Genomic DNA, 26,371 nt, shown 5'->3' with positions numbered 1-26,371 from the left:
CAGTTCACGATGACTGAAGATATTTCCTTTTTTAGAGGACTTAATTTTGATAATTGCCACGGTCCACCAACATTTAACTAAGCTAATTGATATATATAGCTTACTAAGCTGTATTTTGCACATTTATACTGTCAATTTTGATTGGATGTGCTTTGAAATCTTCAGAGGTCTTGTATGTATGTATGATACTGCTCCACACAGCACAGTCTGTAAATATGTTCTGTATTTGGATAAAATCATGAAAGAGAGCCTTGAGGGAATTCTAACAGTTTGGGGGTTTGATTTTATTTTTAAATGAATGGATCAAATACAGCAATAGAATTGTTATACAAGAAGTATTTGGCCTTCACAAGTGTAATACGTATTCATGGTAATTGATGCATTATGCCTACAACTGCTTTGAAACATTTAGAAAATACTTCAAAAATTACTTGTTTCTTATCTGACTTTCGGTTCTAAAAATAAGCATGGAAACTCTGGCACTTCAGAAAATATATTACTTTACAAAAAAAAAGGATTTTTTGAGAAACAGGCTTCAGATTTTCAAATAGCTTTAGCTTATTTTGTGGTTTTCCTAAGCTTCTGTACATCTGCAAGAAATGAGGCAAATACTCTGCTTCTGACTAGCTGTGCACAGCTGTTGTTGTACAGGTATTAATATGGCTCCACAGTCAAGTTGATATTAATGTGGTAATTCCTATATTATGCAAACAAGCTTGAAGCAGTCATACTCAGCACTGCATGCGTGCCTAATAGTATGGGAATGCCTGCCCATTCGTTAAAAAAATTAAAATATATTTAATTCATGCAACTTGCAACGTAATGCAGTATTCACTTTTAAGGTGGGGAATTGTGTCCCAGCTGAGGTGGGAGGCATTCATCTACACAACTGAAGGTTAGAATATGAAATGAAGTGAAACCAATGGAACTACCTAGATGAGATTTGAGTAAGGTAGTTGTTACTAAAACTTTGTTTCAGAAATATGGCTCATTTTGTGGAAGCTCTTAAATGTGTACCTTTGTTGCATTTGTCATTTAAAATGTAAAGTGATAGTCTGAATCAGGGATTAGAATAAATGGACAAATTGACTGTGGGGCAGACAATACATGTGATTCTATTCCTGTTTTGATGAAATGTACTGAAATAAATAGCTTGGCACTGTGGGTATACGATATTGTGAATGGGAAGTGCAAACCAACCCTGAAAGAGGGAGGTATCTCTGGCAATGTGTTTGTACCCCTTCTTTTAGGCCAGTCCTAGCACGCATGTGGCTGTGTGGTAAACAATGTCAACTCAGAACTAACCTAGCTAAAAGGAAGAACATTATTTTAAATCTTTGTCAGTTCATGAAGTTCCATATAAAAGCATGGGAGTATTCATGCTCGAAAAAAGGAAAGATAGGAATGTACAGCCAAGGTGCAGAATGATGAGAACCTGTTTTGTTTTTCCATGATCTGTGCTGCTGTGTATTTAAATCAAGTCAGCTGTGCAACTGATTGTCCAGTTGTGCATTTTAATTGCAAAATTAGCCTTCTTCATGTGTTTGATAATTAAAATGAATATGGCTGCCACATCGTTGTCTCTTTATGCTTTTGTATGTGCTGACAGTAAACACTTTTTCTGTGGTGTCTGTAGTGCATGGCCCTGTTGTTTAAGCATTCTTGATGCCTACTGTACATTAAAGAATATGGAGGATAAGGAAAACTTGAAATAGACATGAATAAGGAACAGCAGGTGGCCATAACCAGAAAGAATGAAAATTTTTCTGCCAGGCACTGGTTGTATTGTGCAAATGCACAAGTACTGGACAGTCTGCTTAATTAACAGGTCTTTCTGATTTCCTTAGTCACCCTTTTAGAAATGGGTTCATTTCCTATTTATGTCACTTTTCCATACTTTTTTTTTTTTTTTTTTTCCTGGGAGTTAATATATCACAGTTTCGGAGTAGAGAAAATTAAGCAATTCAGCAATTTTTTAAGGTTCTGTATAAAAATTAACACAGTGAGAAAGTGATGATTCTTGGATGTGAAGAATAAGGTGAACAATACCATTGTTTTTCCATGAGGCTTACAGCTAACTTAAGGCTTAAGTTATATTGAAGAGGGAATAGGTAAAAGGAATGGAGAATTTATTGATATGATTATCGTATATCTAAAAAAGCAATTTTCACTAGCCTTTATCCTTAGAAGGCTGTAAAAATCATTGGATATCAATGTACACTGACAATATGGGTTCATCTGTACTGTACTTTTTTGGCAGTCTTCCAGCTGATAGCCCAGTATCACATCCCACTCCCTTGGGATCAGCCAACCTGTGTACCTCTTTGCTGTGTGTGGTGCTGGGGTAAGAGTGTCCAGGTGTCATGTCCTTGCTTTAATTTTGATGGATAATTGGGATCAGACTATTTGTAGTGAAATGCCCAGCACTAGCCAAGTGTACTTGGTATATCTACATGTTAATAATTCATTAGGTGTCAACCTGGAGCTCTGCAGAGAATATAGGTATCTTCTAGGGAAAAGATGCAGAAAACTTTATTGCAAAATTATGCAGTTGATGTTTTTGAGTGTCTGCTGAAGGCACGACTGAGCTATGCTGTAAAAAGATCATCTGAAATTCTCTTCCAAGACCAGTGAGCATAAGACTAAAGCAGTGCTTGGGCTACCAGCCCAGCAACATGCCTATCTATAATTTATCATGGTACTAAATCTGAAGTTGTGAGTGAGGCCACCTACTGTTAGTGCAGTCAGAGACTTGGAAGCTGGCTTGGGTTTTAATGATGGAGAATCACCTGGGAAACTGACAGTTGTGCGGAGTTATATGCTGAAGGATGAAGAACACGAAGTCTGTATGAACACTCAATGAGCTGGTCCCTGAATGTCAGAGTCCTCCCCAGTACATATTTCTGTGATGTGTTAGGTTTAGTTTTATTATAAGGAAGCAGCATGGCATGCTGTGATGTGGATGTTGAGTGCTAGAACTCATCTGGTATTGTGGTTTTCTGTTTCTGGGTGCCCATTAGTTGTTGACATGCTGAGAACACATGTTCGTGGTACGTTATTGATTTCTTCATTCTGTCCTTCCTGGCATAACTAAAATGACTGCTGTGTGGAGGGAACATGTGCAGGAAGTTTTCAGAGCTGTCTTCTTGTTGTGTGGATGGATACTGCACGGTAATGGGTACTGCCTAAGCCTCTTTCCTTCTGTAGACCCTTGTCTCCATTTCATTTGTGCTGTCTTCTGCTGCAGTGATGCCTTTAATTCCACTCGAACAAAATGACAACTTTGCAGGAAAATGTCTGAAAACAGCACTGTCACAGCAAGAATTTAGTTTATTACATTTATGTATATATTAATGTGTTAATGTATGACAATTGCTCCTTTCTCTTACATATAGAGAGACACATCTTTGAAATTTGAGGGTGATTTTCCCTCAAAATCAAAGGTGATGAGCCCCTATCCTGAAAGTAGTGATGTAAGGAGGGACTTGGGACATTTTAACAGCGATGATTTTAAGACAATCTCTCAGTAAATCTGTCTTGCAAGTCTCAGTAAAGTGCTTTTCATTATTCTCTCAGGTATATATATTCCCTCCATTGTAACTCAAAGCAGATGTTGAATGTACTTCAATGTCCAGACTAGTTGTGAAACATTACTCTTCTAAATAGCTGTTTCATTGTCACATTATAAGGTGTTAGGCAAGAAGTAAACTGGTTTTATGATCCAGTTGTCCCTGAAAAGCCTTCCATAGCCAGAGGGCTGCTGACTTCCTTGCATAGGGAGTGGAAGGCTAGCACCTGATGTGTGCAGAAGGGATTGATTGAAGACAGATCATCTGTTCTATTTGTTACATTAAAAATATGCAAGTTCCTAAAGACTGCGGTATTGGGAATCTGTTTAGACACTGCACATTAATTTCAGAGAATCTCCAACTGTAAACAAATGAGTCAAGCAAGAAATGTGTGCACATTTAGACATCTGGTGTAAGGGGTGGGTGGAATACAATGTCCATTTGACACGTTATCCTACTTCAAACTGCTGCTGTTTTTACTTTCTGACCTATGTCTTGTAACCTACATATAAATCTTGACTTTAATTGTAAATAAACCAAACTTAATTCAAACAAAGATTATTAAGTAGCTTTGCTTATTGGAAATATAAAAAATGGCCACACAGAATTTGTAGTATACATAATTGGTAAGAAAAATTTCTCATCAGTAGTTGTTTTTTCTGTTTTCTTCTGAACAATGTTGGTTTCTATTCAATTCTCCTTTCAAGTCAGGCTGCTTTTTCCTTGATGAAAAATGCTGTCCTGGAAAGCACTTGCTGTTTTCTGATTGGCTTGGGAAATTGATATTTCAATCCAGCAACCTGTTTGAAAGATACACATTGATTTCCTAAGAAATGTACAGCACAAATATGCATGCTATCCTCTGACAGTACTCCTTGGTGCTTCTGTTTTGCAAGAGAATATTTTAACATTCAGGAACTGTTAACCTAACATAAAGAGTGGATACTTCTGGGATTCTTTCAGCTAATTAATATCTGGTCCAAATACCAACAAGCCATATTTTTTTTCATGTATATAAAGAGACTTATTGACCCATGGGAATTGAATGCACACCCTAGAGATTTGAACACTGGGTAAATATGAAAGCGATGTATTTCTACAGGTAATTGAGAAGACAATAGAAGAAACAGCAGCAATTTTAAAGACTTATTCAGAAAGTTTTAGAACTTGTGATTCTTGTTTAGAATAAATGGACTTACATTCAGTCTTATTCACTGTATTGCAAAAAGCAGAAACACAAACTAGTATGACCATGTTTCCTTTCTGGTTTGTATTCTTTTAATTAGCAGTGTATCAAAGAGCCAAACAAATCCAAACAAAGTTTTAGAAATTTCACAGATACCTCTTCTTCCACAAGGGTTTTTTTGACTGAGAGCTCTGCGATTAGAAATCTCTGTCAGTTCCTAAATCTTATCGGTGCCTCCAGTTACAGTGGTGCTGTGTTCCTTCTCTCTCAGTAGCAAATCTAATGACTGTGTTTAGTTGATGAATACCTTTCTCATCTATCTGTTACAGTATGGTTTTTAGCTCTTGCCTTGCAATATGTAAGACAAGATGTAATCTGTGCCATCACTTCTCCTGCCAATGCAGCCAAAAAGAAATTGTCCCTTCCACTGTCTTTTCCAATTCACTTTTCTCTAAGGAATGTGCATTTTTTCATTCTGCTCTAAGGAAAAAAAAAAGGGAAAAAGTTGAGGTCAGTAACTTCAGTACTGTGCAAAATACGGAGCTCTGAAACTGCTGAATAGATTGTGGGTTTCGCTTCCTGCAGCTTTCAGTCTGATTGCTTGCTGGCTACATTAGGACATGTTGATGTTGTGTCTGTATAATTGCAGCTTGGATGTTCTGCTTTTTTGGAAGGAAAAAAACAAGATCAGTGTTTGTGTGGGAAATGTGTGTTACGTAGAAAAAATAGAACAATGGAAAATGGGAAGCAACCAAGCAAACTTTTTAGCATGGAGGGTTGATCATTCTTGGTCTGTGCTCTGCAGCTGGAGTTAGGCCCTAGGATAAGTATGTGATGCTAATGCTAATTTTCAGCTACTTACTAACACCTAACTTAATATTACATAAACTTGTGGTGGTTTTGTTCTTGTTCTTGCTCCTTTAAGCAATTGAGTAATCATTTAACTACTTCTGAAGTGGCAGAGAAATGCTGTGGAAGCTGAGAAAATTCACAGCAAAAACAACTCTAGTGAGCTAATGCAAGAGAACTGAAGATAAATTTGGGCATAACTGATCAGGGCCCAAATACAGAGCTGAACACAAACCTGCTTAGCTGTGCTGAAACTTAAGCATGATGTGGACTATGAATTCCAAGTGACCTGGGACATCTCCAGAATGATAAAACTGTGTTTTTATAGTTCTAGCCCCATATTGTGTCCCTGCTATTATGTACAGCCACCTACACCTTCCCCCCCCCCCCCCCCATAGTTATTGCAGCATAAATTTCTCTATTTTTTCTTGCAGGGAAAGGAAGGAGAACTGTTTTTTTTTTTCTTTTTCTTTTTTTTTCTTTTCAAACTTAGACTCTGCTATATGACAATATATTTTTTATTCCTCTTTCTTAATAATAGCTCTTGTAGTATAAATGCATTATGTGCAGTTGAGCTTTCTAAAGGGGGGGTGGGTGAGAAGGGAGAACTTTGTAGCTGCCTAACTGTGGGGATAATTAGGAAGGTGTAGGCACTACAGGGGATATTCGTGCTGTCTGAAGAAGGTATTTTATGTTACCAGTGCAGCAGGGATTCCAGACCTACTTGCTTTTAGTGAGCACCACACAGGGAGCAAAGGCACACAGTGCAGGTGTTTAAGTTATTTGTCTGCAGTTAGATGAATGAATTTCTTCCTAAGATTCAAAAACCAGCAGTTATTTAAAACAGTTATTTGTCTTCTGGCAAAATAAATAAACAAAAAGCACAACAAAACTCTAATATACTATCATTAGTGAAACTTTAATGTTTGTAGATGGAGGAGAATGCAGCTGGATTATGATCACAAAATCTTGGAGCTGTTTGATTCCCATTCCTCACAGCATTCCTTTCAAGTTTATTTTGGCAACATGAAATTTAGTTCTGACTTCTCTACCTTATTTCTTCTCAAATCTTGAATCTTTTTATTGCCTGAAATAGTTCTCACCAAGAAATGCTAGTGAGACCTCCAGGATTTTAAAAGGGGTATTCCTGAATTTTCTGCATTATTTACAATAAAATTTGGGAAGTTTTTCCTTTTTTATGATTTTCCTGACCAATATTGTTGTGGAGATTTTGTGTTTATTTACCTTCCAAACCTCATAATGTATAGAATTTTTCAGCTCCACAATAGAACTATGGATACTTTTTTATCACTGCCCTACAGTGATAAGATAATCAGTCAAGAGTGGATTGATGTTTTTTCTGGAATTCATTCTTTCCAAAGATATTCATTTGTAAAAACAACCTCTGAAATATATCTGCCATACACAGTATTTCTGTCATGGCTTTGCTGTAGGCAGTTTCCTACTGGTGTGGTATAACGTCATACCCATAGAAGAATCAGCTAAAGGTAAAATGCAGAATGTTTGTATTTTTGATTGTCTCCTATGGAGTGCAAAAGCTCCCCTGTGAAGAATGCAGATTTCTGTGATGAACTGATAGAACTATGAATATTATTGGATAACAAATACAAAGCTCCTGAATTCTAAATCTTCCATTGCTTGTCTGGCACATTTATTTATTTCGTTTTTAATTGCGATACGCTGAACCAGAAGCAAAACTTAGAAACAATAAATACTCAGTGACACAAGAAGCAATCTTGGTTGATGTATTTGTGTTCTTTTACCAGAATCTGGTTCTGCAATTACTGCTTCCTGTATTGGTTTGGGAAACTCTACAACGCCTCCACCTGGGCAAGCAGGAAAACCAGTACCAGGATACAACGGTAAGACTGTGCTAAAAGTATGCTGCTAGAAAAGGATATTGCTTATATTCCTGCGTAAGCGTGCTTTAATCTAAGACTTCATAGGGAAAGCAAATTACAGTCTTGCTAACACATTTTCCTCCTCCTTGTAATAGGAAGCTGCCTTTTTTTGTGTTGTGGAATGTGACTGTGCTTAAGAAATTCAGGGTAATTCTCCAAAACGTTGAGAAACTACTCCTACTTTTGTTATATAAAAGGGCTACCACATACTTATAAACTGGAAATAACAAAGATATGAAAAAAATACTGTGCTTTAAGGCTTTATCCACAATTGCACAGAATTAAATGAGAAGCGGCAGTAAAACTGTATTGGCGCAGCGGGAGGAAAAATGTTAGTCATAACCATCAACAGAAGAGGAAATGATAACTAGACAAATAATTGCTGCTGTAACTTGCACTTTGAATGTTTTTCATACCTGTATTTTCAATTTTCAGAGCCTAAATAGTTTTGTTTTGGAAGATGTACATCAAATAACTGTGTCTCAGAGACTTATTGATTAGATTTTCTTCTGGTGCTACAGTTTTGTATGAGAAGTATCCTGAAGTGCACAAAGGGAATTCTTAGTGTGACATCTGTGTCTTCCACTAATGAACTAACAAGCAACCTGGCAAGGATATGAACCCTTCCCCTTCCCCTTCCCCTTCCCCTTCCCCTTCCCCTTCCCCTTCCCCTTCCCCTTCCCCTTCCCCTTCCCCTTCCCCTTCCCCTTCCCCTTCCCCTTCCCCTTCCCCTTCCCCTTCCCCTTCCCCTTCCCCTTCCCCTTCCCCTTCCCCTTCCCCTTCCCCTTCCCCTTCCCCTTCCCTGTTGATGTTAAGCACATTATCTTTGAGTACTTGTAGAGCATTTTTATTTCCAGATCGGAAAATGGTAGGTTATGAACCAGCAGTAAAAGGGAGAGCGCTCATTGTCTGGAAGCTATTTGTTTGTAGAGGGTACAGCTACAGATTAAGAATGCAAAAATATTTTCATACTTAGGAAGCCTGATCTTAACACAGTTCTAAAGAGTTACTTGAAGTCCAAATAATAATTACATTTCTTAAAGATCAAACTGTTCTCAGAAAAGGTTCTCACATTCTTGGGCAAAAAAAGCTTAGCTATTTTTTCTCCTAATAGATGGAAGAAATGGAAATGAACATTAAAGAAAATACGTGCAGCTGTTCTGGGTTCTAGCACTTACAGAATGAAGACGAACATTAGTTTAAAAACAGCATTAAAACCAAGCTGTGAAGTTCGTCTACAATTGTAATAAATAGGGAAGGATGGAAAAAGGTATGACACGTGCTAGAAAATGTCCTGCCCCAAAATATATGAGTAGCAAGAATATAAAAGTTACACTTGAATTTTCTGAAACATGGCACTGAGTGTAAGTAAGGAATTCCTTCAAACAGAACAGAGGAAATATCTTAAACATGTAATAAGAAAAGAAAAATAAAATGAACACTGAAATACACTAAAGATTTAGGAAAGAACTGTACCTTTTTGGTTATTGGTTTGAGGCCAATTATGTCCTGTAATGCAGCCATTCAATAAGTAGTGGATCTTCTGAAATTACTCTGTGCAGACAGCTGCCTTGCTGTCACCCACATCTGTTTTGATGTTTTGGCTGCTGTTACTGTATTAATTAGAAGAGTTCCTTATGCCTTATGCATTAGAAGTTAGATTTTGTATTCTTAGATTATACAACTGGTAGTGATTTTTGGACATTGCTAAAGTTTTGTTTTATTTATGCTATGATGTAAATAGAAAGTTAAAAAGTCTACTTAAGTAGACTTCTTTCCTGTCATACTGCTGAAATAAATTTATTTCTTTGAATCTTTTTAGATAATTTCATTGCATTGTTCACAAACTGAAGCAAGTCCTACATTTAGAAGTACTATCAGTTCATCAGTAATTCAGGAATATGCAGTGTAGTAACCACCTTCCCCTGATTTTTGTATATTGAAATACTCTGCTTGCAAGGAGAATAAATGCTGGAATTCCTACCCTAATAAAATAAACTGTTTACATTTTACTTTAATATAGTAAAAACAGGAAAAATAAGCTGGGGGTAAGGGAAACACTGAAAGATACAGGTGAGTGGGTCTTTGTCTTTCTGTGTTCTAAGTCTAAATTCTCCAAATATAACATTACCATCTTCTCACAACATCTAAAAAGATAAAAGATCCCAAGTCACTGAATTGTAAAACCGGTGTGGTTGACTTGCCTGTGTCTGTGTGGTGAGCTGTTGCTTTCAGCAGGCTCTTCAGTCACTTAAAAAATATAATTCTCTGTGAAGGAGTGGTTTCATCCAGAACTAGTAAATTACAGACTTTTCTGTTCTTTGGACAAATAATATATGATATTACTCATAAGACTCTTAGCGGGGTTTTAGTGAGAAGTCTATCCTCCTCTTTTCCCCATTTCCTCTGTAACTTTTTAATACAGAATGTAAGATTATTTGTATTAGTTTAATTCCAGCTGAACATAGCTTTCTTTGCTTGGGCAGACTTCAAAAAGCATGTTTTTAAATCCATGTCAGCTTAGTCTGTCAAAACCATTTGTTCCTGTTTTTCTATGTTTTAGTCATTTCATTTTGTTCAATCCCATTTGTCATAGGCCAAGTTGATACTCTAGTTAAGAAGTACTGTGGCCTATCTACCATTCTTCCTTATCCCTGTGCCTTCAGATGAAAAGGGTGGTTGTAGTGGATTTCCCAGCTGACTGCCCTGAGGAGGCTATTTCAGGTGGTTTTCCTCAGAAGCCTACATACTTCATACCAAGATGCAATCTGAAGGCGATGGGTCAGTGTCATTTGGGAAAAAGTCTTCTCTTCAAAGGTCTGGATTTTTTGGTGTTCTCTAGTATTATGCTGCTGCACAGCTTTGGATAATTCACAAGTTAAATTACATCTTTGCGTTAGACTAGAATAACCTTGTCAGTTGGGGACCATCTTTCTGAGTCTCCTGAGAGCCTTTGAAAACCGAGCACATTTATCTACTGCTAATAGCACTTCCCACATCAGCTAGATGAGCCTCCAGTAATCTTAGTTATGTTATCTGAACACTTTTTCTCATAATATATCTGAAAAATCCTTCATTATTTGCAAGCTTAGAATTTCCAGTATGAAGGTGTCTTTTAATTCTCAGTTCTATGTTTTTTCCCTTTTTGACTTTGTGTTGTCTACTCCCAGAGCACAAGTATTATTTGAGACTTTTTGGACTTAAGACTGAATGTTAATGTCATAGGATTATCGAGTTTTGTACTCTCAAATTACTTAATACCTTTTGTTGCTTGGTGTATTGCCATTCTCAACTGTGACAACTTGTCACAAGCATATCAACTGTGAATTGATATCCTTGAATGAAGACGCTGTCTTCCACTCTTCCACCTTAAAATACTCTACTTAACAGGAGTTCTCTTCCTGTATTACCTTTTTTTTTTTTTTTTTTTTTTTTTTACAGTGATGATTCTGGATGAAAATAAGGAACCAGTGAAGACGAAGACTTTAGGAAATATTGTGGTAAAGTAAGCAAACTAAGTATTTTCTGAAACTTCTGCCTCTTTAGTGTCTAACTGTTGCCATAATAAAACTTAGGTTTGTAATCAGTGGATAGACAAAGGTATTTGGAAAGAAAATTGCCGCTAGCTGCCATAGGCGTTCAGCTAGGATGGAAGAAATCACCTTGCCGATGTGCTTATGTCTCTTTGCTGTCTGTAGGGGTGACACAGACAGTTTAGAATAGGTGCTTAACACTAGCTACCTACAGCTACGTGAAATTAATGTCGTTCTTAGTAACTCTCTGCCAAATGAGATGAATTATATCTACAAACAGGTGGATAACATTTCTGAGTCATAACTATCTTGGTTATGCCTGTCAGAAGTGGATATTGTCACATTAGGAGATCTGTTGGGGCTATTCTCAAAGTTTTAAAGCCAAGATATATCTTCCCTAACACTGCCCTATATTTAAGCCTTTTTCTTAAGGGATTGCAAGTGTGTTTATGTATTGATTTGTTGTTTTATCTCTCCCAGCATGATTTTTGCTGCAGCCAAATAAACTGATAGGGAAATAGTGGGGAGATTTTCCTCCTTATTTTCCTCCCGTCCCCTTTCCCCTTCTTCCTTTTCTTCCTTTTTTTTTTTTTTTGTTTTGCATTGGATCACTCAATGAATAGTGTCCCTGTACCATTGCTATTATATTGTCATGTTCTTATTTATTATAATATCCATTCTGAAATTGGGGAAAGAGTAGTAAGGGCAAAATTACAATGTTTCAAAAAAAAAGTCATTATGAAATATTAATTGTTAACCCGTCTTTCTGTTCCGTGTCTTTTCTGATGATCTTTCAAGATGCTCTTAAAATTCATCCTGCTGCCTAACTATAAAATACAAACAAAACAAAACAAAAAAAAGACAAAGCTTTTGATGAGCTTTAGAAGACCAGTTCTGGGTGTTTTTAACATGTCCAATGTTTGAATCTATAGACTGTTATGAGAAGTAGGTTTTAGGATACTATGGTTTGGAGTGTCTTAATTTTGTTCCAGGTTTCATTCTAATAAGTGACAATTTCTTGACAGTGTTTAGTTGGTTATTTTGTTCATAAAAATCTGTGGCTGTTACGTTAAGACATCACGTTTTCTATCTTCTGCTGCACTCAGCTCAATTGTTGTTTAGCTGTAAAACTTTTTTTTCCTTAATTTTTAGATTAGGACTAGTTTGCATAAAACCCTCCTGCATAAAACCCTCCTGCAAAGGAAGCCTTTCCCTTCTTCGTTTCTCTACTCATATAAATCCCTTAAAAATAGTGGTGATGGTCCTTGTTATTAGCAGGGTTTGTTTATCACCCCAGGATCCTCAGGCATCTTGAAGTGATGAAGTAGGAGAATTGGGATGGTTTTGACTCTTCTTCTGTCATACAGTCAGCAGCAAAATATGCTCTACTGCTTTAGAAAAACAAAACAAAACACGACGAAACACAGGTATTTGCTTTATCTGCAGCGAATTGAGAAATATTCTTCAGTATTTCTGGGAATGGAGTATGACCACACACTGCCTACAATACAAGCTGTGCAAAAGTGGTATGATGCAGCTCTTGGTTATTTTTAGGCTAGTCTAACTGCTGATAAGGACTGTTGGGGGCTGCTTGAGGCCTGCAGTGCTCATAAGTATAGTATTTAAAATAGCTGTTCTTGCAATAGAGTTTTGAAATTTAATTTTATCCTGCAGGAGTCAAATAATTTAGAAAGGTTGTTCTTACACACTCCATCTCCCAGCACCAGGTATGTTATTTTCTTTTCTCATACCTACCAGATGTTTTTTCATATAATCATCATCTTTGTGTCCTTTGGAAAGATTTTTTTTTTACTGAGGAGAACTCTCACAGTGGATAATTTACCTGGACATGCAACAATATTTTTGACTTCACAAGTCTTTCAGGATAGAGTAATTAAATGCAGCGTCACAACATTTATGATGAAAGGGCAAAGGAAAACAAAGATTACTGCAGCTCACGAGAGTGGGTTTATATGAATTGTTTCCACGTTTATGTTTTTTTTTGAGCTAGAATCTTTGGACGTAAAGAATAATTAACCAAGAATTCATTCTGAAGTGAAAATCATAGCAGCAATGACCTCCATGTCCTTTAGCAAGACCAGTCTGATTTAGTGACACACTTGTGCTCGCTTTGTTCTGAACTGCCTATAATTAATACAAAACGGAGAAGCTGTGTGTGTGTATATATATGTGTGTAATCGTGATTAGCAATGAGAAATTTCAAAGGAATGTTAGCAAAGAGAAATACTATTTAAATTCCAATGCAGTGGGAATTTCAATTTTGCTCTTTTTCATTATGAACATTGCAAACCTGTTATTTTTATTTAATGAGACCATTGTCAGCATTGTCTCATTCTTTACGTTTGTTCATGAAAGAAAGAGGACTACGTTTGCCATATATTCATTCTATCCAGGGAGTAATGTCTACCAGTAAATTTCCCTCTAGATCCTTTTAGGAATGTCCATAACCATGTTACACTTCCTCTAGTATTTTGTTTTGTTAATTTTGTGCCACTGTGATGGGGCTTTATGTGATAAGTATTTAAAAATTACTTTTACTGGTCTCCACGGCATAGAATCACATAAGCATTTCTGTTCCATATTCAGAAAGAGGAGAGACAATGTATTATATGTTCAGTGATCCTGAAATGTGTTTGTAAGTTGGAGTGGACAACTGATAAGTGTTAGTTTTTTAACTAAGTGATTAGTTAAATTGCATTTAAGAATAGAATATCCTGAGTTGGAAGGGACCCACAAGGATCATCAGGTCCAACTCCTGGGTCCCCAAAGGATCACCCCCCCAAAAAAAAAAATCAGATCATGTGTCTGAGAACATTCTCCAAACACTTCTTGCTGCAGAGATGAAATTGTTGCTTGTAGAACCATTTAAAGAAAGTGTGTCATCCTGCATAGACTACTTGCAATACATTCTTGTAATTAACAGCCATACACCTAAGAACAATTTGCTAAATTTATAAAACCTAGAAAGCAGTGCCTTACAAATAAGCTATTGGAACAACTTTCTTAGGAATATGGTGTTTTTTATTGACACCATGAATGTGGATTGTAAATAGCTGCTCATTTTACCAAACATTACAGGCTTGAGGTAGAATTTAGTAGATGATATCCTTTAGGCTGTGTTGTATGGGAGGTCATTTTAGATAATTATGTTTTTTTTTTTTTTTTTTTTTTTTTTACCAGCTTTGTCTTTTCCCTTTACAAGTGAAGCAATGAGTAGAACTTTCAATGTGTGAGCAATTTGTCCAAAAATGAGCTGAATACATGTGGGTAGCATTTGAACTTTTTTACTTTTAACTCTTTCCAGGCATTTTAACATTTTTTGATGCTTTTCCTCTTTCCCATCAAACTAGATTTTTTTTTCCTGCAAAATACACACTGAAACCAACTGCTTCTGTGACATTTTTCAATTAACTAAAGGGATATTTCACGCAGAATCATAAATTCTCGAGATCCTCTCTTCTCTTACCTCTTCTCCACCCTTTTCCCAGTCCTGTTGTTCTTTGTGCCTGAAAAAGCTTGAAGATTGGAGATGGCTTTCAAATTGCAATCACAAAAAATTTTTTTGAAGAGCACTGTTTACATACAGCTCTACACAAATAATGAGTAATAATATAGGTGCCAATCAGGATGACTTAATTCCACTCACAGGCCTACCTCATGTAACCATGGCTGATATTTGCTTTGCCTGGTGGTAATGAATGGCCTGTGACTGCCATTGTCTACTATAAAATGAATAAATGAAGGGATCACTTTTCTCCTTTCTGAAACTCAGAAAAGTAGCACTTGTAATAGTTTTGACTTTCAGCTGTACTTTCAGAAAGCTGTTTTTTTTTTTCCCTATAAATAATCTTCTGAGTGCTGTGTCAATAATTTGTTCCAGCAGCAAGAAATCTTGCATCATTATGCCAAGTGGCATCCTGAAAGGATGTGACACAGTCAGCTTTTCCCAGGCAATGTTACAGGTGGGTTGACCACTGTTGCATGAAAAACAAATGAACTGTGAAACAATGCTCAAAAAACAGGTAATGATTGTAGTTTCAAATTGGCTATTAGAAAACAGTTATCATACTTCAGAAGTTTTTGTGATGCTGCCAAGCTCACCTAATCTTAATACCTCACTTTGTAATAAAATTACCTTTTTTTTTTTTTAAATAAAATGTAACCAGAGTGTTACATTTCAGTCTTCTCTCTCCTCTCACATCATTATGATCCAGTGCTTCTCCCTTTAGAATTCATGGCAGTGTTCACGTGGACTGGACAGCAGTGGGACGGAGATACTTTTGGCTCGGGGTATTTTGATCCTGATGTTTTGGCAAAATTCCAGTACGCTGAATTATTTTCTGGCAAGCTGAATTCCACCTTTATTAATTTTATTAGCAATTTGTATTTTCCCAGCACCTACAAATTGTAGTCAGTTGTGATCCTAAGCACTTTGTTACCGCTGAAGAATTGCATGTGCCCATCACTGTTCAATTATTTTGCCCGAAATACTGACACATAGAAGATGGCATTTGTTTTTTGCTTAGGAGATGGAATGGAGTCCTAACTGCAAGTAATGTTGTAGAGAAGACAAAGGAGGGGTATTTTCAGATTGTGTCTGTATTGTGCTACGTGTTGTGCTGTGGAAATACCTGTGGTAGCCAGTAGTTTAGCAGCCTGGTTTCCATAGACTGAGGAAGATTATTTCTCTTGCTTCTCAGCAATATGGACTGTGGATATCATTGCATTTTTTTCCTTTAAACAAAACAAACTAACCAACCAAGCAAGCAAAAACATTGGGAGCAGGGATTATATTTTTGATGATATGTTACGTAGTTCTTGGTTTAGATTTCTAAACAATTGTAGTTACAGAAAGCAAAATGTCTTCCTGGTTTCTGCAATAAAATTAGCTCTTCTATTTAATGGCTAAGTGGAAACCACTGAATAGAGCCTTGGTGAATTTATTAAGGATTTTGTCAATATGAACTGTCCTTTCTCTCCCATCACAAGAATGCTTCAGATTGTTAAATAAACTGAAAGTTCAAAATCTACAATGATTCAGGCCGTTATGAACTATTAGCAACCAGGCAACAACCATAGTAACTACCACTCTTGGGTGATTTTTCTTAAATCTGAAGAAGAGGTTTTTCATTTAAACGTATACACACACAAACATGGGGATTGATATATTGCTTTTCTAATGTATTTATTTCAAGGCAAATACTCTGTCATGTTTGTGTATCAGAAGGGTGCTTACTAAGCTGGTAGGTCTCATGAACTCTTGCCAGAGGGGCAGAAGCCAGCCAGATCTCCCGAAGCCTGGGTGCCTAACTGGAAAGTGTCTGGCATTTGTGGCCTTGCCTTAACCATACTTTCAAGGAATGTGACTTACAGGATGTGTTGAGACAAAACCCTTAGAATAAAAGTAGTATTTATAGTAGTATATTCTATTATGATACTTGAGCTGAATTAGCTTGGAGACACCTGGCATTGTAAAAAGTTGTGAATTTAAATCATTGATGTGGCCTTTTGAGTATAATTCTTACTATTTATACCTTATTTAGATAAAAATAAGTGAATATATATATATAACTTTGATGACTGTAACATTAGAAATGTACATGTAGTAACAGATCTGTTCCTGGGACCTGAACATCATAGGAGACTTGTAATGATATCAATGTTGCTGCCATACAGAGTGGTGTTACGCTGTTTGAGATGTTGCCTTTTGGGCTCATAGGGACCAGTGTTGGGCTCATAGAGATCAGTGTTAAAAAATAAAATGCCATGGATAAAGATTTTTTTGTAAGGATTGCAGGCATAAGCATTTACAGTTTTACCAGTATGAATATGCTTCCTTGCCTGATCATTCTCTCTGTTACTAGGGTTAAGCTTTATGAAATTTGTGTTGGATGTTCTGTGCCTGAATATGTATCTTTTAGGGTTAAACACAGCTTCCTGCCTTTGAAGGACAAAAATGACCACTTCTCTGTTAGCTGCGTCTTGTCTAGCTTTTCCTGTTCTGGCAGATAGGTGCAATGTCCTGTCTTTTGTCATGTTCCTGTCCTTGACTGAAGAATGGACATATAGTATGAATTGAAAACTCAACTAATAAATCATTCCAGAATTTTGCAGCTTCACTTCTTTAAAAAAAATAAAAAAATATATAAATACATATATATATAACTCCAGTTATTTCAAAAAGTTTTTAAATTGACTTTTTATCAATATACTTTCAAATAATTCACAAAATAATTCCAATAATATTATGTGGAGTTAAAAGAAGGAAAACATTTTTATTCAGATTATTGTGACTGAAATTGTTAAATCTTTTTACAGAAACTGAAGATTTGTGTGCCTGATGATTTGTTTGCCTATACATGAGCTTGTACGTGTTAGATAAATAGGTATCTATAATAATGAATTTGTCTGAGTCATAGCATATATGCACACATTTCTGAGAGATACTTAATTCATCAAAATGTTGGAAGCTGAATGCTGATGACATATTTATAGTGTAGTATGTAGTGCTTGCTAGACCAAACATCATTTTATTGAATATTAGACACACTTATGTTATATACAAGGCAAGGACTGGATACGGTACAGAGACACATGTGATCACAACAAATGCACATCTTGTTGATCTGTTATCAACATATTATTAAACAAAACTGTTTTCTTATTCCTACTCAATGACTGTTCTCTGAATATAAAGTGTGAATGGAGAGCATGAGCTGTACTTGTTATATCTGTGTTTCTAACTACTTCACTCTGCTCTTTTTAATTTAAGGTTGCCTTTGCCTCCTGGAGCGTTCTCAGGACTTTGGGAAAATCAGGAAACATTCCAGAAGTTGTATTTCCAAAAATTTCCAGTAAGAATTACAAAATATCTTATATAAACTTTTGGAAATCTCGCAGCACTGAATGCCATGAATTTTCAATTGGGTAGCATAAAAAAATTGTATCTTATTTTAATGGGAAATATTTTGATACATTTCTTACAGGCTGAAAAGCATTTCAAATTAAACATTTCTTCATACATACTTCCAGCTTTTGGTCACATTGATTTTTTTCAGATTTGAAACAAAAGAAGTAAACCTTCTGTAAAGAAAGTTTAAAGATTCTGAACCTAAAAGTTGTTTTATGTCATTTGGTCTAAAAAAGATAAAAGCATTGATTCATTTCAAGTTTAGACTGGAATAACTTCAAATCCACTACCGCTGACATGCAGTCATTCTAGTTTAGCATCAGTCCAAAATACACACTTATCTACCACATGTGTATATATATGTAGGAGGCTCCTTACTGAATTGTCCATGTCAGATGAACTGTCTAGGGACTCGTGTCCTCCTTTCTGCCTAGAAATAGATGGACTGGTCCAGATAGACTGTCCAGAATGGAAGGTTTGGTCCAATAAAAGTAAATGTGTGAACAGAGCAGGCAGATTATTTTCTTTGCGCACTGGCATGATAGTGGTGTATGAATGGATCCAGCAAATGGGTATCGTAAGGGTCAATTTGACAACTGTCATTGTATTGTAACAATTCCACTCTTCTTGTGTAGATTCAGGCAACATCCTTCTCCAAGCCGTCAGGGATTAAAGTAGGCAGAGTGGAAAAAATCCAGGCTTATGTGTTCATTGTCTTCTGCTCTGTCTTAATAAAGACTGAAAAAAACTTCTGAAAAAGGAGCTCCAAGATATATGATGATATAAGAATGGTGAAAAAAATAGAATTAAATCTTTTTGGCACCAACAATTTACTTCATTTGACACAATCAGTTTTGTGTGTTGGCTTCCTGGGAAATGGATGAATCTTTCTGGTACTCTTCCCTGAGTTTATTTGCATATTTGGTTATGTTGTTTTTAGGGATATTATGATACTATGGATGCAGGTTATATGGATGAAGATGGCTATTTATATGTTCTGTCTCGAGCTGATGACGTGATCAATATCGCGGGACACAGACTTTCAGCGGGTGCAATTGAAGAGGTAACCTCTGCCTGACAGTAAAATAGAAGAGTGAAATATTAATAAAGCAACCTGAGTTCATGAAGACTAAAAATCTCACAAAAATCAATTTTCATTCTGCTTATCTTGATTGCATTTGCATTGGTACTTTTAGGAAAAACATTAATTGTTTCAGGTCCTTCCTATTAAGGTGCATTCTAAGACAATAATAAGCAATTTGTATCACAGGCTTGAGAAAACAAGTGGGATATGACATATGAAGATGGAGGTAATGGGCAGTGTGGTAGCATGGAAAGCGTTCTTGAAGTTCTAACATATTTACTTGGGAATACTTTAAGGTAAGGTAGGCTCAGCATGTCAGGTTGTTGCATTAGCTCATTAGCTACTGAAATCACTTAGAAATTATTTTTTCTTAAAATACAGTTTTTAGTTGTTTGGGTTTTGTTTGTCTTTTTTTTTTTTTTTTTTTTTATAGTGTTTGGTGTTATCTGACTCCTTTTTGCATAGATTCACATTTGGTGCTTTTTCTTGTTTCGAAGAATTTCCTTCTCAGTTCCTTGAGACCTGTTTTTTGTCTCTCTCTTACTGTAAGAGCAGTGCTAAATGAACATAAATTTTTCTTTAAAAAAATCCTACCGCTGAGTGAAAATCATTAACGTAATTCCTATGAAACTCAAAAAGTTGCAAATACTGCAGTACATAATAGTATCTTAATTTCATATCTTTGTTCACTTACTCCTTCACAACTGCTCTTGTTGCCAGTTATAAATTTCCCTGATGACATATCAGTTGGTTATTCAGGGTGGCTAGGAAAAGGTGTGCTAGGTAAGTACAAGGGAAAAATATACTTAAAATTCTGAATTTAACTGTTCACTGAATCACAAACTCATTTGTGATTTTTTTCCTTTCTAATGTTTATCTTAGCAATATGTTAATTAGTATGTTTTAGTGACTGTATTTTTTTGAAGACTGGGTAACTTAAAAAAGAATGGAAGAAACTCTGATTTAACAGAAGGGAACAAATCTTTATAAATGTAGGCAGTTCTTCAAGGAGCAGTCAGCCAGGAAGTTGCTGTACTGACAGGTCTGTGAAGATATAAAGGTGTCTTTCAGTCTGCTTAAATCTATTGCCCCTTTGAAGTGAGTGTTTTGTGTTGCTCTACGACAACAGGGAACCTCATCCTCCCCCATTACTGCTCTGCTACTACAACGGCATTGTTTCCTGGTATCAAGCTGGATCTGAACCTTGCACAGCAAATGAGGAACTGAATTACCTCAAAGATGACATTCATGTCATCTTTGTGTCCATCTGAATTTGGTCAGAAGCTCAGTGTTGCTGTTTTTCTCCCTGTTAGAGCTTTCCTCAGAAATGGTGTTTCATCACTACAGACTTCTAGATGCTTTTCTATTCACCTTCTGAACAATGCTAAAAAATAGTGTTCTTAATACATGCACAGCAAATTGCTAGTTAAATGGGAAAGCATTAACAAGAACACAATTAGCTTTTCAGTAAGATCAGTAAATACAGAATTAGAGGTTCATTGAATAGACTTATAATTAAGTGACAGTCACCTTGTTGAGCAAGTATATTAATTGTATTTACATTATAGCTGCATTACAAGCTTAACAGGTTTAGTTATACCTTAGTGCTTTGGTGTTTCAGCTTCATTATGTTCCAAACAATTAGTTTCTTTGTCTATTAGTATCGTCAGGGCTCCATCTTTACTGAGATGCAGTAGAAGTTACTGTTTACCTTGCCAATCACTGAATGTTAGCCATTTTGGTAACCTCAGCTTGTGTTGATCCATCCATCTCTGTACATCAATGGTTGAGTGTTTGGTTTGACTCTTTCTAAATTTGCTCTGATGTTAAGGAATTTAACATGAAAAATTCCCTTACTAAGAGTGGGGTTTCTGTCTGCTGCTACATTACAAGTCCATCCTTGTACCCACTGAGTCAAGGAATTCCCCTTCACTTTCTCTGTTTCTTACTTGTATGCAGTTTTTAGGTGGCTAGTGTTGATTCTGTTCTCTGATCATCTTTTCAAGCTGTCTTACAAAGTTTGATAACCTTTAACTTAGTATTTACATTTTCAGTCATATGAAATTGGATGTTCCAATGTCAAAGGCATACTTATGGGATTTTTTTTTTGATAGATTAGTGAAGGAAAATATTGCAGTGTTTGGAATATTTCAGCTCAGCATAAGACTTTTCTGAACAAGTGACAGACTGGAACAATGCAAACAAGCTCCTCCAACATGAAGCTGGGTACACTTTACATCTTTACCTTAGGGGTCCTGTTGGATCCTGATGGATAATTATCAAATTGATGGTAATGTCACATTACTGAAGATATTATTCCTATGATTTTGTGGAAAGGCCTCAGCACCTCTTGTCGTAGACCTTACTAGCCCTCTTCTGCATAATGCATTGAAAAGTAGATGAAAAATAGTTTCATCTTAATTCTATAACAATCAAGTTTCAGTGGTCAGGATCAAGAAGTGAGAGCAGAAAAGAATGGGTATTTAAAGCGTGAAATAGAATGCATTACTGAGGTTCTGGACTAGATGTGACCCAGGCTCGTAGGTGTATGTAATACAGACAAATACCACCAGGATTTGGAGTTGCATGAAAAGAGCTAGGTGCTTTGGAAGAGGATTCACAACTGCTGGTGTCTTAAGTCTAACTTTGTCCCAGACTTAGTGATGCAGACTTAGTGATGCATATCTCAGTATGCATTGAGACATCTTGGTGATTTTTCTTCCAGGAAGTAAGAACCTCAGCTGGCTAATTAGAAACAAGAGAGTCTCCCACATTTTGTTTTCCTGAATGAGATTTTGAGGTAGTGTCCATCACTTGTGTAATTGTGTACATGCGCAGTAGCAAAGAAGGGACTTTGATTTAACTTGCTTTGTTGTCTAAGAATGTTGAGGTCTCACATTTCCAAGAGGATCAGCTGAACGCTAGGTTCGCTGCAAGCTGAGACAGGGCTTGTATTTGGCAAAGAATTAAAAAGATACAAGGCATCAGAGAGAATAAGAATGAATAAATATGACTTTATAGCCCCGTAATAGAAATGCTTCTGTGGTTTTGGTCCTTACTCACTTAACTGCACAATATTCATAGCATTAGACTAACATTATTTGTCTCAGCAAAAAATCAAACTAACAAAAACATAGGTGTGACACTCGTTTTCCCAAAACTATAAGGAAATCACCTTTGCTTTGTTCAAAACTAGATGATTCCAGATTCTATGATTCTGTATTTGTACCTTGTGCTGCCACAGTTTTTATTTCTTCCACTTATTTGATAACTACACATAGGTGTGTGTGTAAATATTTACTGTTACATTTGCAACATGGGTAGTTGGAATCCCAAGTTGTATTGACTAAACAATTTTTGATGTCAAAACTTAAGAAGTCTATTTTTTATGTCCTTGCCTATGATTTTTTTTTTTTTTTTTTAACTGAGATGTTCAAATTATTTATCTGGTTTAGTTTTGTTTTCTGTCCCTCAGTGTATTCTGTTCCATCATGCTGTGGCAGACTGTGCTGTTGTAGGCCAGGAGGATGCATTAAAAGGGCATGTTCCCTTTGCCCTGTGCGTACTCAGAGAAGGTGAGAGCTCATTGCTACTGGTGGTACTAAAGCTTGCAAAAGTCCTGGAAAGGTTAAAGGATATGAACTTCTTTACTAGATGTAAAGACAGAAGAGGGGAAGATTTTGGAAGAGATTATTGAGAGCGTTCGAAATAACATTGGTCCTGTGGCAGCTTTTCAGAAGGGGGTGTTTGTGAAACAGCTACCAAAAACACGTTCTGGCAAGATCCCACGTTCAGCTCTTTCTGCACTTGTCAGTGGAAAGCCGTATAAGGTAAGCTAGAGAAGTATGTTTTAATGAACTAGGCACATAAATGCATCCAAAGACACAACATCATGGTTTTGATTCTCTAGACCATTCTGCAACTGGTCCATGACTTCAAGTATTACATAGTATTTTATTTCTATTTATTACCCCAAAGGTTTTCATTTTCCAGAGCTTACCAGATACATTTTTTTTTTTTTCTTGGCTGCTTTCAAAGGCTAGATTTAGACGATTCTCTAGATGAGAATCTTCTGAATTCTGTTTTACTGTTGAAGGACTGCAATCTACTATCCCTTGCTTATGTATATTTTTCCTTTTCAGATAACACCAACCATTGAAGATGCTAGTGTGTTTAAACACATAGAAGAAGTGCTGAAGAAAAAATCAGTGGGGTAGTAGGTTATTAAAAGTGTCAGTTACTGAAATATGCAGAGACTTTCTATTAGGAAATACATATTTTAAAAACTAGTCATGATTGGCGCTATTTTTTTTCTTTATTACATAAATGGTACCATGTTCTTTACTGTATTGCCATAGCCAATGAAGCATATTGAAGACTACATGTTGTCATTATATGCTGTAAGTTAAGATTGCTAAGAATTTTAAATAGTATTCATACACTGATATAGCTTTGGAAGGAGTCACAGTATTATCTCATTATAATAGAATCATGGAATCACAGAACAGCCCAGGTTGGAAAGGACCTTGAAAGATCATCAGGTCCAACCTTTCATGGGGAAAGGGAGCCTAGATGAAATTACCTGGTACCCTGTCCAATTATATCTTGAAAATCCCTAGTGATGGAGATTCTACAATATCCATTATTGTATAATGAAACCAATAACTTGAGTTTGGCTACAACAGCTTTCAGAAGGTAAGTCACAAACTGAAGACAGCAATAAGTAGGAATTGTGATATGAAAATCATTGCAGACATAACTTGTCTTCACTTATAAATTATGAGCCTTATGCCAGTTAAATTTTTATCAATTAAAAAAAAATTAAATTAGTTTTCTCTATTCTACTGATTTTTCCTAAATCTTTGTGCTATAAATTCCTCTAATTGCTTCATTCAATGACTTTTGGAAGTGCCTTTTTTTTTTTTTTTTTTGTAAAATAATAGGTGATTTCTGTCTTTCAATGTGTTAAAATCTTAATTTATCTATAGTAATGTTGAATATAAAATACGTATTTTAAATAAATGCAAGCATTTACCCCTTGCATTTTCTGATAATTTTGTTGTTGTGTTTTTCATCACTCATGAAAAGGATAAACCAGGATGTGCTTTCACTGACATAATTAGATGTTTCAGACTTGCTGAGATATATATCGCTAAGAAATGTAGCAAATACACATACTGGGCAACCACTTCTTGACAGTATTGGCATTTTCAAAATACTTTCAGGATTCTTAATGTATCAGGAAATGGAGGATACACACTATAAATGCATTACTTCTTAAGCTGCAGTTTTTAACTGAACAAGAAATGTAAAAATCCTTGTAAAAATATATAAAATATACTGAAATGCATGTAAAAATAAATGAAAAGTTTAAAAGCTTTGAGTTACTCAAATACAGCATTGTTATTCCGATGAAGAAACAATAAGCAATTGGCAAATTCAGAAGTTGTGAGCATATTCTATGACCTTTTTATTTTTTTAATTTTTTTTCCGTTTTTGCTGGAAAACATTCAAGATCAAAACTGAGATAAGAGAGGGGCAGAGTGGTCAGGAGCACTCGCTGCTACTGCCATGATAATGTAGATTCATCAGCATTCAGAAAACCCAGGTAAAGAGCCACATCATAGCAGTGATGCAGTATAGAAAAACATTTTTTTTTTCATGAGCATTGCTTTTTTTTTTTTTTTTTCCAAAGAAGCCTTTTTCTGAGTTTTTCAGAATTTTTTGCTTACAGCTTAAGGTTTGTGCCAAGCTGTGTAAAGGGAAAGAGGTAATTATTCTTGTGCCCAGCTCCATTGCTGCACTGCAGCCTTGTTGTACAATCAAGAAAGAACAAGCCTATTTAACAGGTGATAGGAGAACACTTGTTTTATTTTATTTTATTTTATTTTATTTTATTTTATTTTATTTTATTTTATTTTATTTTATTTTATTTTATTTTATTTTATTTTATTTTATTTTATTTTATTTTATTTTATTTTATTTTATTTTATTTTATTTTATTTTATTTTATTTTATTTTATTTTATTTTTATAGAGAAGAAGCATGTGGGTAGATTTGAATGGCCAGGGAGATACTGAAATTAATCTGGAAGAAGTTGATACCATAATTATTCACCAGTTGTAGATCAGAGGTTAGCGTAACCACAATTTATAGCTGTTAAGGTTAGAGCTGTGGCTGTGCTTTGGATATACTAGGAGTTTTGATATGTTAGCCTGAGATCAAAAAATAACTCATAATGGTACATATATTTTATTTTTTGTATTTTTTCTTAATATATATTTAATTCTTCTGGCCTGTTTTTTCTACTGTAGAAATAAGTAGGAAGTACTCCCAGGGCAGTATTCATAGAGCTTCATTTGCAGATCTTGCTCGCTCTTTTCCCTAATGCAGCTCATTTCCTTCTGCCTCCTATCCGCCATGCCACTGAATTTGAGTGTGGGCTGTGACTGGAAATGTATGCTGGAAAAGAAATTCTGGAAAACTGGAACTGGAGTTTATGAAAAGTTTATACAAATGGTAGTACAAACACTGCAAAGAGTGTTTGCATTGCTTTACTTGGTGATATTCTGGACTAAACTAATCCAAAATAGGGCTGAGGGTAGAGAAGAAGGAGCATCAGCAGCAAGGTCAGGTAAGCCCCAGAAGCTGTATGTAGAAGAGCCGTGTCTGCTGTCTCTTTACAGCTCTGTTCTACCCAAAGCCGGATCGGATGCATCAGCAAGTTGCGTGCTCCCTCTCGTGGCAGATTCTGACCAGAAAATTCATCATAACTCATACCTGTTAGTGGCAAAATGTGCTTCTGCTTAGCCATGACAAATACATGACATCCAAACTATTTTAATGCTACTACGTACCAACCTTAATAGACTTATGAACACAAGTAGCACTGAATTCTTTTTTATTGACATTGGGGGAGAAAAATCTTTCACCATCTGATTGACTGAAGTTTGCCAAATGAAAATAGACAAAAACAAATGTTTATGTACGTGCAAACATGGCAGATCAAACTGCTAAAAGAAATAACTAAAAGACAGGTCTTGAGCTAAGATCAAGCAGCAGAAAAATAGTAAATAGGTAAATGACTATTAAGTAGGTCTTACTTTGAAACTTCCCATTTAAACAAAGAATAAACAACAATAACACCACCAAATAAAGCCACAGCAGGTAATATTTGCTCTTCTAAACTTTTATACACTATATATTAATCACTCTGTCTTTCAGTTATTTCCTCTGATAAAACAGACTTGTGTGAAGTCTCAGCAAGGCCATCTTGGCTAAAAGCAGAACATTAGAC

General features: G+C 35.9%; 1 protein-coding gene across 2 annotated transcripts in view; it reads left to right on the top strand.

The window, feature by feature from the left end:
- The window catches only part of ACSS3 (acyl-CoA synthetase short chain family member 3), a 59,523-nt gene extending 35,542 nt beyond the window's left edge, over nucleotides 1–23,981 (top strand). The window contains exons 9-15 of one of the 2 annotated variants that reach the window (XM_032207522.1): nucleotides 7,392–7,487; nucleotides 10,968–11,031; nucleotides 17,853–17,934; nucleotides 18,931–19,053; nucleotides 22,550–22,649; nucleotides 22,729–22,904; nucleotides 23,217–23,981. In XM_032207522.1, the coding sequence (XP_032063413.1) occupies nucleotides 7,392–7,487; nucleotides 10,968–11,031; nucleotides 17,853–17,934; nucleotides 18,931–19,053; nucleotides 22,550–22,649; nucleotides 22,729–22,904; nucleotides 23,217–23,291 (716 nt within the window). In that variant the 3' untranslated portion in view covers nucleotides 23,292–23,981. Of the gene's footprint in view, nucleotides 1–7,391; nucleotides 7,488–10,967; nucleotides 11,032–17,852; nucleotides 17,935–18,930; nucleotides 19,054–22,549; nucleotides 22,650–22,728; nucleotides 22,953–23,216 lie in introns of those variants that run through there. The other variant, XM_032207521.1, reaches the window with a different exon arrangement.
- Nucleotides 23,982–26,371: the final 2,390 nt, after the last annotated feature.

This window comes from Aythya fuligula, chromosome 1, assembly GCF_009819795.1.
Source record: "Aythya fuligula isolate bAytFul2 chromosome 1, bAytFul2.pri, whole genome shotgun sequence".
NCBI classification, from domain to species: Eukaryota; Metazoa; Chordata; class Aves; order Anseriformes; family Anatidae; genus Aythya; species Aythya fuligula.
The sequence above is the reverse complement of the archived record's forward strand: the minus strand, read 5'-3'. Positions and strand labels throughout refer to the sequence as shown.